Source organism: Abramis brama, assembly GCF_963993115.1.
Source record: "Abramis brama genome assembly, chromosome: 1".
Taxonomy (NCBI): Eukaryota; Metazoa; Chordata; class Actinopteri; order Cypriniformes; family Leuciscidae; genus Abramis; species Abramis brama.
The window spans coordinates 9,068,159-9,088,580 of record NC_139963.1 but is presented as its reverse complement, the minus strand read 5'-3'; the positions used below and the strand labels follow the sequence as shown (position 1 = coordinate 9,088,580).

At 37.5% G+C, this 20,422-nt stretch overlaps 2 protein-coding genes across 3 annotated transcripts; both read right to left on the bottom strand.

The window, feature by feature from the left end:
• Window positions 1-10,004: 10,004 nt before the first annotated feature.
• Window positions 10,005-14,412, bottom strand: cenpx (centromere protein X). The gene is made up of 5 exons (XM_084134956.1): window positions 14,308-14,412; window positions 14,109-14,160; window positions 11,116-11,169; window positions 10,943-11,031; window positions 10,005-10,163 (listed from the first exon to the last, which is right to left on the bottom strand). Exons 1-5 carry the CDS (start codon window positions 14,341-14,343, stop codon window positions 10,149-10,151), a joined length of 246 nt encoding a protein of 81 aa, XP_083991082.1. The 5' UTR covers window positions 14,344-14,412; the 3' UTR covers window positions 10,005-10,148.
• Window positions 14,413-15,953: 1,541 nt separating this feature from the next.
• On the bottom strand, window positions 15,954-20,422 carry LOC311091853 (putative RNA-binding protein RbpA). Of its 2 annotated transcripts, XM_084127960.1 has the most exons (5): window positions 20,109-20,422; window positions 19,840-19,928; window positions 19,245-19,340; window positions 17,515-17,661; window positions 15,954-16,218 (listed from the first exon to the last, which is right to left on the bottom strand). In XM_084127960.1, the coding sequence occupies exons 2-5, from the start codon at window positions 19,909-19,911 to the stop codon at window positions 16,165-16,167; spliced, it is 369 nt and encodes a 122-aa protein (XP_083984086.1). In that variant the 5' UTR covers window positions 19,912-19,928; window positions 20,109-20,422; the 3' UTR covers window positions 15,954-16,164. The 2 variants fall into 2 exon arrangements, with proteins under 2 accessions (XP_083984086.1, XP_083984085.1); XM_084127959.1 differs by having other exon boundaries at window positions 19,840-20,422.

Here is a 20,422-nt window from a genome sequence, read left to right as displayed (position 1 = left end):
TCACTCTTTGTTTTATTAGATTTCCTGCCACAGAGACGTAAAAGAGGTTTGAATAGCGTCTCCTTGGTCTCTTGCCATGAACAAAAAAAAGAGGCCTTGCTTTTAAGTACCTACATTTTTCCTTCTTAACTCAACATTTTGATTCTTTTGAGGTTTTATGTCTTTCTATAATAATAAAAATCTTTATATCCATACAATTTAAATTACACAACAGGTGTACGTACTAACCACAATAAGACAAAAAAAATTAGTTACTAATATTAATGTAGAGTATTCACATGCCCAGTATTTCTCAGCTTTTTGTGAAATAAGTTTATGGTCACCATTTGATATAGCTACAAAGCCATTTGGCGGTCTGTTTTCAGCTAAGCAGGCAGATAAACTTGTCGCAAGGAAAATTTCTGCTTCATATAAAACACCTGTGAGAGGTCCAGTAAAAACAGCTAAACCCATCCTCAGTTGGTGTCTCGTGTATATGATCATGGCAGTCTAAACGGAGTACAAAGTTTGCACTGGCCTCCTTTAGGAAGACCAAGGACAGGTCATGTCAATCTAAATGTATAAAGCGCCATAAAAAGTGTATAAAAATGCTATATTCCAAGTCTTTGTGTAATGAACAGATCAAAAAGAAAATTTATTCACTGAAAATCTTCTCCTTCGTTGCAATTCTCAAATCAAATTGTGACGTTTGATGAAGAACCAATGGCATTTGACCCTATCATTTTGTAGTCCATTTCAGAGCTTCAGCAGTGAAAGATGCATAGTAAATCCGATTAACTCTTATGTATTTTGAGTGAATAAAAAACATTTCTGAATCAGTTGGAGAGTTTACTGAGACTTGGGATCAGTACCAGAATCAACAACTCAAATTGTCGATTCCCATCCCTGGTGAATTAAGGCTTAAATTTGTGTTATAGTGAGGCATTGTGGTTTGAGATGACTTGAGAGTGTAAATGGTGACAACTTTCATATCTGGGTGAACTTTTCCTCCAGAATTCCTCATTTACCATAACTGTGATGCATCACCTGTGAAATAATATGAAGGAAACAGTTACAATCCAACACTTTCTCAAACAATGCTGCGGTAACCTTTGCTCTAACGGATGAGGTCTAACTATGGTGTGACACCATACTGTGTTCACCACAAGCTCCCTGCGGGCTCCTAAAGAGATTTCATTCATTAGTTGCTCCTTTTCAAATATCACCAGGCCGTCGCCCTTTCATGATCTGGAGCACATGACATTATGATGCACTAGGTCTACTAAGCTTTGGAGAAGTACATACAGGGCCTCTGCAGTGGTGTTTTCAATCTTTGAAGGGCCTAAAAATAGAGCGCTCTGCTAACCTCCAGTCAAATCACTTCTAATTTGGGTTACCCATCGCCCCAGTCACTCCTAACCTTCTGACGTCACTCAAGTCAATGCAGCTCTTTATTTTTAGAGGCCTTCGCAAAACTAATTGAAAGACGGGCACTTACAGGCTGGTGTTATGTAAGGGGATTACCTTGTTACTGCATGCGCCTCAGGCGTCTATTGGGACTTGCTCAGTGGTTACTAGCAAAGGAAAGGGCAGAGTGCCTCCAGGAATAGCCCAGTCTACAGCCTAATTGTTCATCTCTTGTGCACTTTTTCCCCTCCTCAGCTGCAAGCCAAGGTCGGTGACCCCATCATCCACCTCGCTTGTTCCGGAAGAGTCTTTTCCGCCCCCCATGGCTCCAAGAGCACCAGCCAATAGGTAGAGCACAGCAGAGGTCCGACCTCAGGCCCAGACAAACAGCCAAGCGCCAAAAGCACTTAGCAGTGATCCCAGCAAAATGCCCTACTGTCAGAAGCTGCCAGGTATGTTCTTATTAGCACAAACACAGAGCCAGAGGCTCCCCATTGAAGCCGAGCCAGTCTTTGGAGGAAGGCCCCTCAGAGGCCAGGTCATACAGGCTTGCTTGTTGCCCCAGGTCAGGTCACAAAGGCAAACAGTGAGCTTCTCTCCAGGCATTACTGCTGAACATTTTATGTAGGTCTTTCCAAATTCATGAGATTTTCTCATCTGTCTACACTCTGAATCAGTTCAACTGGCTAATTCTACAACCACTGGAAATTGACTAGTTTCACATTCTCTTTTAAGGGTGCATTCACACCTTTAGTTCGGTTGTCTTGGTTCTTTCGGTCCGAACCAAAACAGAAAATAAAACATTTAGGCTACACCCGAAATCGCATACTTCCCTACTATATAGTAGGCGAAAAACAGTATGTGACAAAAGTAGTATGTCTGAATTCACAGTACTCATAAAAGAGTAGGCAAAACGTGCCCAGATGACCTACTACTTCTGCTGAGACTCTGAAGTGTGTATATGATGGACACTTTACTATCCCATGAGGCCACAGGAGAGGATTTGTGAATGACAATGAAGCGACACAACTGACGCTGGTAGGTCTTGTGACAACATGGTGGATGTAATATGTCCAGATTACATTCATAATACACACATTCATACTATATAGAACACAGGTCGTGAAGTAATTACTTACTCAAAATAAGCACCTACTCAAGAGAGAATGTGATTTCGGATGCAGACTTAGTCCTGGATCGCTTAACACTTTAATTTTTAACATTAAACCTAAAGAACTGCTTTTATGACGTATATTTTGTGATGGAACTTGTCGATCATTCAAAACAATGCCCATATTATTGTACATATTATGGTCAGGGTTCTAAATTAACTTTTTTGATCACCAGCCAATGTGGCTGGTAACTTTCTAAAGTTACCAGCCAATCTGAATATCCACTAGCCAAATTTTTTTCCGGTGAAAATAAGAGAAATTATAAGTGCCACTTAATGTATTTAATTATTTTATTAGAATTTCTGGCATGAAAAACACAAAGTACAATACAACAAAATATACACAGAAAGGCAATACGATCTGTCTTGGCAGTTTTAATCCTTAGGCTCTCCTGATGACTTCGGGAACTCTCATGGTCCTTACTGCCTCTACTTTAAAATTATTAGATCCTAGGCCTACTACGAAATTGTTTTGTTTTTTTCTTTTGCGTACATGACAATACATGACGATATTATTGTGATCAAACACTAGCCATCCCATACACAAAAGAAATGTATTTGAAATATGTTTTCACAATATATTTGAAATATATTTTTGGAATATATGCAAATATTCGAAATTGGCCCAATAAATATATTTTAGTTATATTTCAGAATATATTTCAAAATGATAAATATAAGTGAACAACAATGCAAATATATTTCAATGTATTTGGAATATATGCCACATATATTTTTGACACTTTAAAATATATTTCAATTTTTTTTTTTTCTGTATGGGATTCACGACCCGTCAGCCATTTGGCATTAAATGTTCTTTTCTTAGTTTCTCTGTCGATACCCTCCTCATCCCCTGCCTCGTTCCTCTTCTCGCCCCAGAAGTCTGTCCCAACCACCGCCGCATTTCGTTTAATATTAACCTACTTTACTACCAACTCCGTTCGTCTTATTTCTTGTGTTTTCTGTGTCCGTTCGTTTCCATGGTTTCTCGCGCTGGTTTCACTGCAAACTGCGCGAAACCAATGGGCGTATGAAACGTCATCACGTAGCATTACGGCACAGTGTTCATGGGAAATGTAGGAAGTACTGCCAGGGGGATAAATGACCGAGAACAGAGCGGAACAGAGCCTTATATGTATCATGCCTCATACATCACCGGCCAAACTGGCTAGTAAGTTTTTAACAACACCCGCCAAAATGAATTTTAACCCGCATTTGGCGGGTTGGCGGGTGTTAATTTAGAACCCTGATTATGGTATATGATGGAGCTGACAACTCGTGAAGAACTTATAAAATGTGTAAAGGAGTCTAAACAGGGGCAGGAATCCCTCCGTCACACAGGTATTTCAGGTATGCTTGAGATTCTGTCCTTTTTAGGGTCACATCTTGTGATATTATTTCCTGTGTTTGGTTCATTTAGTTGTCGTTGGTCCATGTTGTGTTCACATTTCTCCAACCGCACCAGAATTTGTTTGGAAGCGGACTGAGACCCATATTTTCAGGGGCCTCCATCCACACCAGGGTTCAGATGGCATTGTTCACACTTATTCAAACGAACCGCACTAACAGAGCAATTGCACCAGTTTGTTTTAATCCAACCAAACCTGCCAAGTGTGAACACACCCTAAATTAAGTTAAACTGAACACATGAGCTGCCAATAAAGATAGCAATTGTTGAATTGCATTTTATCTGATTTTATTTCATGATTTAAACAAGCTGCCTAATAACGTAGAGCTTGGAATAGAAAAGAAACTGGTCTGATGCAAACCCAACTGTTTCAGAATGACATCACCCAGCAACAAAGCACACAGTACAGCTTTTTACAAAGTTAGAGTCCATACTTACACCATATTTAGACATAACATTACAACACATACACAGAGTTCTGCATTCCAAAATTTCTTGAACACTGTTTTCTTGTTTCTTTCTTCAACATATTTTCTTTCCAAACAAGGGGCATAAGACAATAATACGGTCTTATGAGAAGTTCAGTGTTGTAGTCAGTGTTGTAATCGAGACCAGCTTATTGAAGTCTGAGTTTAGGCCGAGACCCGAGTAGGTTGAGTCAAGACAGAGACCTGAAGAGGGTCTGAATGATTCAGACAGTGTAAATAAGCTTTCCTTTGGCGTGAATGAAGCCTGGTTTCACATCAGTGTCACATGAACCACCACATCGCACACACACTGCGCACGGAGATACGACAGCACAGAGCGAATCATATGCACAAGTCGCCGCAGACCACAAAATGTATCCACAGTGTTGTAAAACTTGAGACTGAACACTGAGTCCAGGTCAAGACTGAGACCAAATGCACAAGTGTTCATGAAAATATGATCTTTGACTCTACACAGACTCAAAACTGAGTCCCGTCTCCAAAACGTAGTAACAATACGCGTAGTAACAATACATAGTATGGGTCAAAATTATCAATTTTTCTTTTATGCCAAAAATCATGAGGATATTAAGTAAAGATCATTTTCCATGAAGATATTTTGTAAATTTCCTTACGTAAATATAAAAAAACATTTATTTTTGTGAGTAAATGCAGCATAATCGCCAATAGAAATGGACAACTTTAAAGGAGATTTTCTCAATGTTTCGATTTTTTGCACCTTCAGATTCCAGATTTACAATAGTTGTATCTCGGCCAAATATTGTTCTATCATAACAAACCATACATCATTGAAAAATTGACCCATGTGACTGGTTTTGTGGTCCAGGGTCACATATCATTTCAGTCTGTTCCTCAAACAAAACTATGGTATGGCTTCAGAAAACTGGGAGAAATTATTTTTTCAGTGGCAGCAAAGGCTATTTTCATGGCATCAAATTAGTTTAAAATGAAAGCAAATAAAAATTAACTAAATTTAGATGAGCTGAGGATGGACCATATTATACTTCAGTAGCAATTCACTGTAACAGCATGGTCTTCAGAACTTCTGTAATAATCTAGATTCAACAAATTTAAAACAAAGGGCAATAACGGATTCATGCATCGGTTGTAAACATGCTTAATGTTTTACTCAACTACAACTTAATTTACAGTAATGCAGTTACAATAGAAGTAAGTTCTTGCTTTAAGGAGTTTTTTTAGTAGTCAACAACACCACAAATGCTGTCAAGTACAGCTTAACTTGAACCTGCATCCCTCAATCTATTCCAGTAGATAATGTCTTTGCCAGAAGTGACAAACCGATCAAGATGTACTCTGTGCTATGTTTTTAATGAGATTTACGAATCCAAGGGAAACTTTTGGGTGAAATCCCATGGAGCTACTGTAGAAGATTGATCTCCTGACTAGTCAGAACGCCACGCCGCTGTAACTCCTGCATCCATAACATCATATCTAATTCACTGCTCACAAACCACAGACCTGAATACTGACTTATGTGTAGACCCATCCAAGCTCTACTGCCGAATTGGAGACGGATCAGTCTCTGTCTCGCTCAGCGCTCCAGAGCTTCTCCAAAGAGTCTGGAATGGCTGTTGACACTCCCAGTCTTTAATGTAGGATCAAGAAAAGTCATTACTCTTTTCAACCCACCCCTCCATTCTTGTCTTAACTACTTTCAAATGTTTAATAACGCTGCCTTTAGGGGTAATTTGTTCCACTAAGATGCACAAAGAGTTGCAATGATCATACAGTATATGCCACTAAAATGGACAGGCTGCAACTTCGTTCTCTCAATAGACACATACCATAAAGATATAGAAAGTGATCAATTTAAATGAATTTGGTGCCTTCATAACATTAAGCAATCATCATTACCATGACTACATGAAATGGCCGCAGATGAGTGGTACTGAACAAAAATCTGTAACGGAATCAGAAATTTGTTTTTAATCCTGCATAATTAACAGTCTTTTAGAATAATCAGTTGTTTGAAATGACTCCCAGTGACTCATATAAGTAAGCAAAGCTGTTCTTGAAAGACAGAACCACCCAAGGTAATTAAACTAAGATGTTTTTGCTATTAAATGGAGCTTTTTTTTCCACAAATGGTAAATAAGCCATATACGCATGATCCACTGATGGATCTCTTTAATGATTTCCAGCGTACGTATTTTTCATCCTAAGTAAAAAGCTGTTTCTTTCTCTGACACGTTTGGACAAACCTTCAAAAAAGTTAAATTCTTCTATGTTCACGGGAATAATGAATGCAAGATAGATCAAATAAGGGCAATTATGCTCTTAGTGAGAAATCATTCCAATTCAAAAATTATGTTTTAAAAAAATGAATTATGGTAGGCCTAACATTTATCATTTACCTACTACTAAAGATTAATTACCAAGTTTGAAGTGAACCGTAAAGATGATTTTAGAGAGCATTTATGTTCATTAATATTTTGTAACAGTCTATGTTCATTAAGCACTATAGTATGTTTGGATTCCCACATTTTGACGCAATTTCTAAACTATAACATCGGTTAAAACATAAAACGGTTGGTTCCAGTCCTTGATTCTGATTGGTCACTATGACCGCTTCACTCAGCGGTTTTATGCATCACAACCAGGCGCGGATTTATGGGTGGGCCTGGGTAGGCACGTGCCCACCCAGATTTACCGGTGGCCCAACCAATCAGATTAATAAAAACTATTTACATTTTTAATTTTAATAATAATAATAATAATAATGAATTAATAAATAATATCATTTTCATTAATATCATTTAAATCAATATCATAATATTCATTTATGTACAGTAGCTACGAAAAATAGCTACAAAAAAAATATTATGTCGGCATATCACGTGTCAGTCCAGTGATGCTATCACGCAACACTGCTCTCTGTGCGCGTACTGACTTTCGTTGTGATAGTCTACATGCGAGTCGCGTGACAGACAGATGACCTTCAGGTTAAAAACAGCCGGGAGGGCTGAGTGACATGAGTACAAGGCATAGGCCTATTTAAATTCACTACCGAAGTACCGATCTGCTATAGTTGACATATTTATCAGGCGTGTACATAGGCGTAATTTGCGGGTGGGACATGTCCCCACCACTTTTTAAAACATCTCGAGGCACGAATGTGCCAATCATTAAAACATCTCCAGTTAACTGGCAGAGTTTTCATTTCATTCGTTTTTTTAAAGAGACGATCTAGCGCTGAAATGTGTTTTTTAAATCAAGTGATCAAAGTGCTTGTTGCCGCTGCGATCAGTGGCGCGGATACAGCGTTTTCTTGTGTGGCTCGCGCACACCGCACTGTCTTCACTAGGACGCGTGCTTCAATCCGTTGCGGATACTCTCTATTCGTTCTGGTGAAATCACAAAACATAATGCACACAAACATGTCCCTGCTTGATATACAACCACTGATGAACATAATCGGTTTTGATAAGAAAAAAAAACTATACGAGAAAAAAAAAAAAAAAAACGGATTAGAACCCAGAACCTATGACACGGTTAGCGAAAGTTCTACCACTGGACCATTAAGGTACACATTGTTCAAGTAGACGGATCTATGTATTTATTCACACGAAAATTCTCGGCACTGACAACATATATTAGGCTACATCTCATTAAACCCCATGTAGCCTACTATTTAAATCGATTGCTGGACATCGTAATGTTATTGTACATATATCTGATTTAGCAAAGTTACGCCACTGGGCGTGTAGGCCTATATAAGCTTAAAAAACCGAGGCCCCTCCGTATATTCACCAGGCCCACCTACATTCTGTATCCGCCACTGATCACAACACCCCTAGCAACGTAAACATGTTCTCATTGATATTGTTCATTGAAGCTTATAGACCTAGGCCTTTAGACCTTATGCGCCAGAGAAACAAGGGCGCCACTATCTTTAGAATATTGTCTTTGAACTTCCATTTTTGCGGTCGCTCTGTATATTCCTATGGCATTGCTGTCCAGGAGTAGCTTTTGAAGTGGATTTACTTAATGTAAAGTTAACATGAGGATTGTAATGTTTAAAGTGGATGTCTTAATGTCAGTAGACCAGGAAGATTTTAAAACGAGCCGTTCATTCATAAATACGCAAGATCGCTGTGAAAATACAGACCGGAAGTCAAAAGACAACGAGCTCAGCGCTGAAAAGGGGCGGGGCTACATACGGTCTATTACTACAGAATTGTGAGAGATCAAGTAAGTGAGTGTACCTGCATTTACAGTAGATTTGGCATTTTCCTTCAGGTCAGTCCTATATTTGTAATAAAAATCCGTTTGAATGTCCGCTGTGATATCTATCATTTTTACAGTTAAGGGGTTTTCCCGTGCCCTGACATTTGTCAGTTGCGTCTTGCTTTTCCGTCTTCACAAGTTTCGATCCTTTCAATATAAAAGTCTTCTCTTCTGACTGACTCATAGACAGTATTTGCTGCCATCTAATGGATAAATAATGTAATTTCTGTTACTGTTCACGGTCAGGGACTCTTTTTTTTTTCAGCAGAAGGAAGTAAGGCTTTAAATAATTTTACTTCATGAAAGTTAAATTGATACATATTTTTTGGCTTTAATATTTGTATTGTGTGGTAACCGTTTTATAAAATCAATAAAGTACTCGAGCCTACTGCTGTATTCACGATAACTGTTACATACATAGCTGAACGTAACTAGAAAAAAAGTATATTGACTAAACAAATTAATTTTCCACACCTGTAAACCACAATTATAAAATATCCCAGCATTTTCAGGCTTTCCATTAATGTAGAAACCTCAATTTAAGCAAATAGGCTTGTATCCAGCATAAAAGCAGTATTTTCTTGCTGTTGCCCTTAACTAGGATCTAACCAAATCCAACATGTTGATCTTTCCTTGTGCTCTGCTTACCCAACAACAAACCCATGCAAAGCAAACCCCTTAACCAACATCATTCACTACTGGAAACTCTCTGGCGGCAGGTTAGCACAATTATCAGAGCAAAATGATGAAAGACCGGGAGCCCCCTTGAGCAACCCGACGTCTTGTTTATTTACCCTCAAAATTACACCCCTCTCTCTTCCTGTGTCATGTTCCTCGGTCCCAATTTGTTTTGTTATGCTTCCACTAAAACTGAACAACTATGCGTGTGGTCGCCATAATTTTAACAGGCTGACACTCTCTCTCCACACACACACACACACACACATTCCGCCCTGTTGCCCTCTCACCCCCGTGACACCTTTAACCGCAGCACTTTGCAGGACAGCGAGGGGAAGAAGGGGAACTTCAAAGTGGCCGGAGGGGGTGCTTCTTTTTCCTGCCACTTGTCATCATCTAAGGGTCTTTGCAGCCTCCCTTATTACTTTAATCAATTCCAACTGCTTGGAGAGGCTTTGATGGGGGCCGGAGCAGAGCATGCTGGGAGCACCTGCCGCTGAGCAGAGCACAGGTGGCCCACAGAGACTCCAGACCATAATAAAAGCGCTGTTACCCAGTGATTTATGCACATAAATAAACCACTAAACAATACCAACGTTTGACAGATTGAGCACAGGATCACCAGTAAAATTACAATTTTATTAGTCATACATTTAATACATGCACACAGTCAAAATAAAGTTTGCTACATTTTGTAAATGTGCAAAAGTGAAGTCCAGGATGTTGGCGTTTCAGCAGAACTAGGTTGCATCGCCCTCTGCTGGCATCTCTAGAAGTCAAGAAGCTGCAAAGGGAAAGGAATTGTAAGAAATTCTGATAGTTTTGCTAGTATGCAACACACAAAACAACGCAGTCTGACACATTGAGAGTATTTTAAGGTTTAGTAAAAGCACAGAAACACGGCTAACCGTACAGAACTGTAACGGTTTTCAAAATCCAATATTAAGAAAGTCAGCTTTTAGAAAAACAACTGTTTTGTGATAATTTTTAATTTTGTGAGTCCATTGTTTGTTCAATAATTCAATATTGATGTAAATATATAGCACCAGTTTTGGAAACATAAAAAAAAAAATGTTTTTAAAAGAAAAAATGTTTTAAATCAAAACTCCAGTGAAAAAGTAATAATGAAATATTACAATTAAAAAAAAAAAATTATGTGAATATATGTTAAAAATGTAATGTATTCCTGTGATCAAAGCTGAATTTTCAGCATCATTATTCCAGTCGTCAGTGTCACATGATCCTTGAGAAAACATTGTTCTATTTAATAAATAAATAAATAAATATATATAATACTATATATATATATATATATATATATATATATATATATATATATATATATATGCTGTTCATTGAACTTTCTATTCAAAAAATCCTGATAATAAAAAAAATCCTTTGATAATACTCACAAATGTTTCTTGAGCATCAAATCATCATATTAGAGTGATTTCTGAAGGATCATGTGACACTGAAGACTGGAGTAATGATGCTGGAAATTCAGCTTTGAACACAGGAATAAATTACATTTTACAATATATTCCAATAGAAAACAAAACTCACCAATTGTGGCAGAATCTTCTCAAAGTGCTCAATGTCGACGGTGTCACAGTCTTCACTGCTGGCCTGTTTAACAGCTCTGCGCGTCGCCTCTGTGGCAGACAGACCATCCTCACATCAGTACTGAGAGAAACTGCACTACTGTATCAGACCAGGACAGGTAAAGTCTGTCTTACCTTCAACAAACACTTTCAGCATCTCCGTCACGAGGACGACAGCATCACTGCTGACTGCACAAGAAAAACGTCATGACTGAACACTGATACGAGTAACTGGAATGTTTCTGTCTTTATCCGACTCCTCCTCACACATGTGCAAAGCTACAAAACTGCACCAAAAACTAGTTCAGGAGAAGTGAACTGGAACGGGAACCGGCTGCAAGTGATCATGTTGCGTTTGGTGTTCAAATGTGAGGGGAGATTTCACAAATACATCAGACCGAAACGACCAGAGAGGGAAAAAAACTAAACTGTACTCAGAACACTTGACCTGAGAACTGAGAGTTTGTTCATTTAAAAGCCTGATTCCAACACAGAATAAAATAATAATAATAATAATAATAATAAAGGTAATTGCGAATTTATCTCTCACAATCCACAGGAAAAAAGTCAGAATTGCAAGTTATAAACTCACAATTCGGTCTTGCAGAGAAGTTATTTTTTTATTTATCTGATGTGAGAGGATCAATTAGTCACAAATTATGTACTAAATTAAAAAAAAATTTACCTCAAAACAAAATTTGCCACTTCTTTATACCTCGATTAATACATCTGAGATGATTTGATAGATGCCAGATCTTATAATCGTGATCACTGATCTATGGATAATTTGCTTCTTCAAACAAATTTGCTGATTTGCTTAAAATATCTGGATTAAGTTGTCTGAGATTACTGCGCGATCTTGTGTTTATTGGAAAGGCCAGATAGAGATACTCGAAACCACGATCAGCGATTGGCTAGCGGCTAGACTCTTTCATTGTCAATACAAGATCTTCACCAAAAACTCATGCACCTCTTGATGGAAATAAATGTTGTGATTTTACATTTACATTTAGCAGACACCTATATCCAAAGCAACTTACAAATGAGGAATGCAGCAAACGAGTCATCATGAAGAGGCAAACGACGCAAGAAGTGCTCAAAATACAAAGTTTCAGACAAGCATAAGAGAAGCACATGCCAGACAAGGGAGGGATTTCATTTAAGAGGTGCATCAAAGATCTTGTATTGACAATGCAAGAGTCAAGAATTTCTGGACCTTTATAATGAAACAGCCAAACGACCAAAACAACTCAAAAGTTATAATAGAGATAGGCTAAATGAAATGCACTGTTAGTAACATGATTCACAATTATTTCACGATTTCTAGTATTTCTCCAGGCTTTACATTTTTAATTCAATGTTGCATTTAGCAATTCATTTAATTTTACATGTGAAGCAACATTATAGGCTAATATTATTTGCAAATGTATTTTTAAATGATATATTATTGTTCCTGGTTCAATAGTGTACTCTTGTAAGAAAGTAGCAGTGGCTGGGACAGACTAAATTAAGCATCACCACATTTGAATCTTAAATGTTTCCAAACCCCTTTGGTCGAAACCTTGTGACTTTGAGTGTGTGAGTGTATAAATAACAAATAGGGGAAATGAAACTAGACAGATGTCTAAAAACACTTAAACTTGTGATTAACAATGAAGTAATCAAGAAAACAGAGTTTGCTTCTACCTAGTAACAGAAGGGTTTGCATATGAAGAACCAATCAAATTGTAGGGAAATTATTAGGGATGCACGATATATCGGCCACCATATCGGTGTCGGCCGATATGTGTTCATTTTTACTGTTATCGTTATCGGCCTGATAAGAATTTTTGGCTGATATATTAAAGCTGTATTAATTCCTGTATTAATTCCTTCAGCTGAGACACTTCTGATGTGCACTGTTCAACATGATGGATTTGAATCGCTTGAGTGGAATCACTTAAAAAAGGAAAATACGGTTCAGTGCAACATGTGCAGCGCAAGTCTGTCATATCAGCTTACATAAAATTATAATGAGAACATCATTATAATTGTGTGCTTGGGACGTGATTTTAATGGTGAGACTTTTGTTTTTGTAATCAGGCTCTCAAAAATGATATAAAAATTTGGGTTTATATTTATCTGCCAATATATCGGTTATCGGCTTTCAAATATAAAGAATTATCGGTATCGGCCAAAATGTTCATATCGGTGCATCCCTAGAAATTATTTAATGTATCACATCATTCTCGCCATGCTCCTATTTAATAAAAACTATTGTATTCTTTTTTCTGGTGGGATTCTCTCTGATCCTCCGGCCGTGATTAAAGCATATTTGTAGGCTTGTCTGAAGTATGTTTAGTTATTGCTGCGCAGCAAGTTAGGGTTAGCCGACGTCGATGAGGAGACGCACTAGAGTATAAATATTATTGAACGGGGACGTCGATTGTAGACGAGACCCAGATAGACTTAAATCAGGTGCGAAAGAAGAAAAATAAATCTACCACAAAGCACTTTGAGTTTATGGACCTGTTGCTATGACAGCAACTCCGCGATGAGCTTCGAACAACCAAACAATCCTGGATCATGTCAAATTATCAACAGTAAAATCCAGAATCCCAAGTACGAAGAGCACATGTACGTCTGCAAGACGTCTGTTAAAGATCACTTCATCTGGAAAGCATCAGCGTCTTTAAGATGTCAGTTTTACTGTATTCTAAATCATAAACATCTTAGACATTTTCTAAACATCTATTTGACATTTGACAGGAAACGTCTTAGAGATGTATTGCAGATGAGGAAAAAAAATATGTTGTCACGATGTAAACACACATCAAATATACGTCTCAGATGTACGTGTGCTATCAGATGTTTAGCTGGGAATACTAAAGGTTTGGTTTTTGTTTCATTTTCGTATTATGTATAAGTAGCACTCCCGGCCACAAAGAAAAATGAAGAACAAAATGATGATGCGTTTTGACATTATGACAGGTGGCCTAATCAAAATACGACGAGAAAGAAATATTTATATATTGTTTTAATTTGCCATGCAGGAACGTTTTAAATGCATAACAGTTTCCATAACCAACAGCTTCTCTCATTTTACCACATTGACAGGTGAACCCTGCGTGTGTCTGACTGTTTCTCACCTTTGGTTTTGTCCTCCTTAAAAGAGCGTGTCAACAGTTTGGCAACAGTCTCCTAAAACAGAGGGATAGATAGGAATCAATGCAACGCCGTGGCATCATGAAAAACGCTCATGACCTGAATGTGTTCGACTTGCTATGGCATTATGAGATGCATGTTAAAGACCCGAAGACGTAAAGAGTTAAACGTGTTGAAATATACCTTTTTAAACGCGATTTCATTTCCCGCGTTTGCCATTCTTTCCCGCTCGAGGAATGTCACTGGTGAATCGGCTTCTTCCTCGTTTGCTGGATGGTGTGTTGGACATGAGGCTGTTGCCCTCTAGCGCACGAACACAGGAGGAAATCACACGTGGCCTTCAAACGTTTATGGATACACATATTTAATGGGGAAAATGATAATTACCAGACATTTTAGAGCTCCTTGGTTGAAATATCAGCTTAATTAAAATCAAATGCCATTCAACTTTGCTGCTGCATTTGTAAGCCTAATGAATCTTGACACTGTCATCCTGGGAATGGCCATGATTTGTTTAATAAGAAATGAAAAGCTACACACTCCATCAATTAGGGTTAGAAGAACTGTTGTCAACAAACAGTTTTCACCCGTTTTTTATTTATTTTACTTGTGTGGTTCAAAATTGACACAGGCTATGGAAATGCTTTGCCTGTTTATGTTTTGACAGGAATGTCATGAGTGTTTAAGATGGAGCAGATTTTTCTAATTCAATCTGCATGTCTTATTCAACAGAGGTAAAAAAAAAAAAAAAAAAAAAAAAAGAAGATTGTTGCATTATAAAATGGTCAGAATTTTACTGCTGCTACTATAGTATTATAGAGGTCCTGAGAAACCCTATTGTGTTTGAAGCTACCGATTTGCTGCTTCTTCCTTAATTTTCTGCCCTAAAAGTGTATGGGCGTCAGAGACCATAATCGTAGAGACCCTAAAATTGGCAGGATGGTTTTGTGAACTGTACACAGTTACTCAGTGAACTCACCCATCCGACACTAGGTGGCGCTATAATATGACAATTTGCATTTGATTCCTAACTCTGTAACCCTAAGGGCAATAGAAGCAAAATAATTTTTCCCCAGAACAAGCAATGCAAAATACCCGTGTCATTTCCACCTATAATTTGTTTTTCTGCCATTCTGAACCTAGAAACGCACTTAGGCCTGTGTCTTTGTTTTCATTTTTGTTTTTAGGGGAAACTTGCAAGTGCAAATACTTTATATGAAAACATCTTTGTTTCCATGAGCAAATGATAACTGGGCTAAGCAAGGTGATGGACATTTTAACAAGCTCTTCAAGACTTATTTATGTGGGCATAAAAAAAATAATAATAATAAAAAAAAAAAAAACTTTAAAGGATACTTTAACAATAGAAACCAAAACAAAATGCAGATTTTTATTTTATTTTATTGAAAGACTGAGCTAAGATTAACATTCCCATTTCAAGTAATTTTAATCTTCACAAATTCAGAGGAAATTGCCATAAAAAAGACTTTTCACAGAAGCACATATATATATATATATATATATATATATATATATATATATATATATATATATATATATATATTTTTTTTTTTTTATTTTTATTTTATTTTTATTTTTTTTTTATTTATTTATATATATATATATATATATATATATATATATATATATATATATATATATATATATATATATAATTATAACACTGTTCTAAATTATTATAGTTCCCATTATTATCACATTCAAACTCTACTTAAAATCTCACTCCGTTGTAAAAGCTGAAAATAACCCTCAGTATAATAGGTATGTATGTATGTATACCATCTTTCTCAACAAAAAGACACCAAGAATTGTTCTGAGGATAAATTTATTCAGCATCTCAGGCATACATAAAAAAAGTGATCCTTCACAGTACAGGGCATTTCATAGACATTGAATGCAATAATGAATGTATAAAATTAAAAAAATGTACATTGAATTACAGCAACATTTAGTTCACATTTCTTCCAGTAAAAGGATAGGATGAGGTTTAGTGCAAATCATATTCCTTATATTCCACTTCTAGTTCACACACAGGTTTGGCTGAAAGGATCGGTGTTGAGTATCAAACCGGTTCTGGACAAACAGATAAATAAGTAACTTTATCCTTGGCTAGTCAATTTCACAAATAAGTACAAAGACACAGCAAGTATCGCATTGAATTAAATGAGAAACTTTAAAGTAAAGACTGAAATAGTATTTTCTTGTTTTATTTACAACTTTTGACTAATACTTGGAAATAACAACAATCCTTCAGTTTTCTCCTTTCATCTCAAGGGCAGTTGTCCGGCTGGTGCAGAAACATGTGCTATGAAATCTGCTGATGGCTATTCAGAGATGTAGAATTCTGCTGCCAGGTTGATTTGAGCCAATCACCTGAACATAAAATGCCATGTGACCAGGGGCGTGGCTAGCAGGGGGGAAGGGTAACTGTGTAAAGAGGCCCATAACAATCTCTCCTGAAGGCCCCCGCAATTTCCACCAATTTTCTCCCCCATACCATAATTTCTTCTGAGGGTTCCCAATGCAATAAACTGTACAGGGGACCCAGTTAACACTGTGATGCCACTGCATGGGACTACTGATACATGACAACACTGATTGACTGATCGCACCACAAGAATAAACGCGAACAGTCCCAAACCCCACACTTTTACAGCTCATATGTGACCCTGGACCACAAAACCAGTCACATGTCGCACTGGTATATCTGTGGCAATAGCCAACAATACATTGTATGGGTCAAAATGATCGATTTTTCTTTTATGCCAAAAAATAAGTAAAGATCATGATCCATGAAGATATTTTATAAATTTCCTACCGTAAATATATAAAACATTTATTTTTGTGAGTGAATGCAGCACAACCGTGAACATAAATGGCCAACTTTAAAGGAGATTTTCTCAATGTTTCGATTTTTTTGCACCCTCAGATTCCAGATTCTCAAATAGTTGTATCTCAACAATATCTAACAAACCATACATCAATGGAAAGCTTATTTATTCAGCTTTCAGATGATCTATACATCTCAATTTCATAAAATTGACCCATGTGACTGGTTTTGTGGTCCAGGGTCACATATGACTGGCTCAAAAAAAGTGTGCTCATGAGCAATGATGGCGGGCAGCGGGCAGCTGCCATTGAGATGAATGGATGTTATTGGATTGGGATGCTGGTGTCCCTACATGCTTAGCTAGCTTAATTAGCAGGCTTCCCTTTATCAACCAGATTAATCAGAAATACCATTTTTGGCTGGTGACAGATATGGTTATGCTGGTCCACCTCAAACCAACATACAAGCCAATCTGGACCAGAATGGAGGTCTAAGCAAGTAGTCTAGGCCTCCTTGCGACAAACAGTATTTTGACTCACTTTAGGCGTAACAATTTTGTTGATCCATATCGGAAAACCTCCAAGTGTGTGTGGCTCATCCGCTTTGGCTGCTTCAGCTTCCTCTGAAGACGAATATCTCACAAAGCCCACACCCTTCGGCCATCCTGACGACTTGTCAATCGTGATCTGTTCATTGAGACAAAGAAAAAAAAAAAGTCTACAAATTAGTAGAGCTGAAAACACATTTAAACATTACAATAAAGATCATCTAAGATACAAGATAATGAAGAGAAGGGTGGCAAAGTATGCTACACTCTAAAAAATGCTGGGTTAAAAACAACCCAATTTTGTGCCGTTTTGGCAACCCAGCACTGGGTCAAAAACGGACAAGGTCCGGCACTACTGTAGTGAAGTGCACGATGCAGGAGATTCTGTGAAATATACTGAATTTAATAATATTAAGGAGAACACAACCATTAAACAGAGATGATACCGGACACAGAACTACAGTACACAGTAAAACACGTTGGGTTATTTATTTAACCCAACCGTTGGGTCACACATATAGGGTCAATATGTTGGGTTATTTTCCAAAAATATTGGGTCATTTTTTAAATCGTTGGGTAATTTCTAGAAATAAACTAGGAAACTGTGGAGAAAATCAAGCTTTTAATGTTGTTTATTTGTCTATGTGGTGTTTTTAATATGCTTTAAGACAAACCATGTGTAAATTCATAAGTCGACACCATTGCTGAGTATTTTCTCCTTAAAACTGCAGTGAACCAAAGACAGTCTCAAAAACACGCTTTGAAATCGCTGGTGTTTCTGACGTCACAAACTACCTTGTAACCAATCAGATCAACGTGTGATCGTCAACGAGTGGATCTCTGAGCTGAGTGAGTGAGTGGAGGCGGGGCTCATTTGCATATTCAAAGAACCACGCATACTAAATGAAGCAAGGGTGTTGAGTTACATACAAGCTATTTTAAGGCATGAAGATGTGATTAAAGGAAGAATTTTTTTTTTTTAATGTGTCATTTTGGGGATCAAAGATGATTTTTCAGACGGGGGGGGGGCCCTTGTCTGAAGTTTAAAATCATTGGTTACCCGTAAGCCAATCACATAACGTTTGGTTATGGCGTGTGTTATGCGCATGCTCAGCCGCATCTAACTTCCACTGTAAACACATGTATGATGCGAAAACAAAACCATCTAGCGAAATACCGGAGTAAACATGGCTGTGAACGACTTTTGCAGATTATGTGAAGTAAATCTACGCATCCACGGTACAATCAGTGTCTACGTCACGGCTCTCAGCCCGCCCTCTGTTCGTTGATTGGCCGGCTGTTTTCAGGCCGGAGGAAAACGGAAAGCTCTGACGCGGTCTCAGACTGAGTACAGAAGCGAAATGAAATTGAGCGGAAGTACGAAGTCTGACGTAGTCAGGCTAAGGCAGATCTAGATGCAGGGTAACTTTAATGATATTCATGATGATGGTAACAGTGTTGCCAACTATTTTCCATGCTCAACAAGTCTCTAAATGTCGCTAGATGATGTAATATGCCACTTGTCGGACACACAGCTGGGAACAATGAAGACTAATCATCAACACAAAAATCTACAAAGCACAACAAACACGGTAACAGGGACACACTAAAACATAAAAGTCCAGGGCACATATAATGGAGACAGAAGTTGTTTTAGAGTCTGTGGGGGTGTATGTATACATTTGGCAGTGTAACACATCTGTACCCTGTTCAAGTACTTACATCAGATTCTGTAATTGTCCCGAACTTTTGAAAGTAGGCGTGAAGCTCACTTTTGGTCACGTGTGGATTCAGATCTGTGACAACAATTCCATGGTCCTATGAAGAAAGGTAGACAAGATGACAGATTACATTTACTTTCATCCATCCATTTTACAAACCACTTATGTGTATTACAGCATCTCAAGCAAAATCTTAAACTTACACGTCTTAAGACTGAAAGTCAATGACAGTGGTTATGGAATGGCACTCAGATAATATCCATTTAACCTTAAAGTTTTCATTGATTTGGCTGTCCTAAAATATCACACCTATAGCCTCTGTGTCGACTGCAAAACAAATGTGATTGTGTTCTTTTTTTATATTAGATAATTTTGAGGCTCTTTTTGCCTGTCAATCATTTTGCTTTGGTAGTTTATGTGTTTTGGATTATTCTGTTATGTTTTGTGGATTATTTCTGCCTAGTTTACTACCCTTGAGTTAATATTACAATTATTTTAATAGACATTTTATTTGATATTATTCCTCATAAAGAAAAAATCATTTTTGAGAAAAAAATTCCGAAAAAAAATTAATTTTTAACATTTGGTTAGCTTACCCACTCTCCAGATTTTAGGAATTCCTTATAATCTTCAGGAAGACGGATGTATAAACGCACCGTGGATTCCATTATACGACACTCTTTATCTAAACAGAATGAACACAATACAACGACTGAGGCAACATTTTTGAGCTTATAAACAGATGAAACATAACACAAGCTATTAATTAAAAATAAAAAACAGCAAAATTAACCAATTAATAATGGATGCAGAAAATGTAAAAGTAGTGGGAAAACGCCAAATTACAAGAGGAAAATAAACTCACACTGCACATATACCCTCCTCAGATGCCTGGACGGCTGTTGTAGTTTACAATGGTGTAGTGTTGATACAGATAAAAACCTCACCTTTTATAAGATGGAGTTCAGAGATGTTTAAGAAACGCCTCCCACAGAACTTCACAAGCTCTGGCCAGCACGTGACACAATTCCTCAGAATTTAGTCTTACAGGTTTAGACAAAACTTCCTCTACTGCGTAGCTTTATATTACCACATACCATACATTACAATGTCCTCAAGTACAATGACCTAAGCAGTCTTCGTGAAAATGAAATATACCGACAAATTAGTCAGCTTTCA

Coding starts and splice junctions, on each gene's coding strand:
- LOC311091853 (XM_084127959.1), bottom strand. CDS start 19,911: ATGGAATCCACGGTGCGTTTATACATCCGTCTTCCTGAAGATTATAAG. Junction 19,341..19,839: donor TCCTAAAATCTGGAGAGTGG/GTAAGCTAACCA, acceptor CTTTCTTCATAG/GACCATGGAATTGTTGTCAC. Junction 16,219..17,514: donor ACAAAATTGTTACGCCTAAA/GTGAGTCAAAAT, acceptor CTGTTTGTCCAG/AACCGGTTTGATACTCAACA.
- cenpx (XM_084134956.1), bottom strand. CDS start 14,343: ATGGCAAACGCGGGAAATGAAATCGCGTTTAAAAAG. Junction 14,161..14,307: donor ATGAAATCGCGTTTAAAAAG/GTATATTTCAAC, acceptor CCTCTGTTTTAG/GAGACTGTTGCCAAACTGTT. Junction 11,170..14,108: donor TAAGGAGGACAAAACCAAAG/GTGAGAAACAGT, acceptor TTTCTTGTGCAG/TCAGCAGTGATGCTGTCGTC.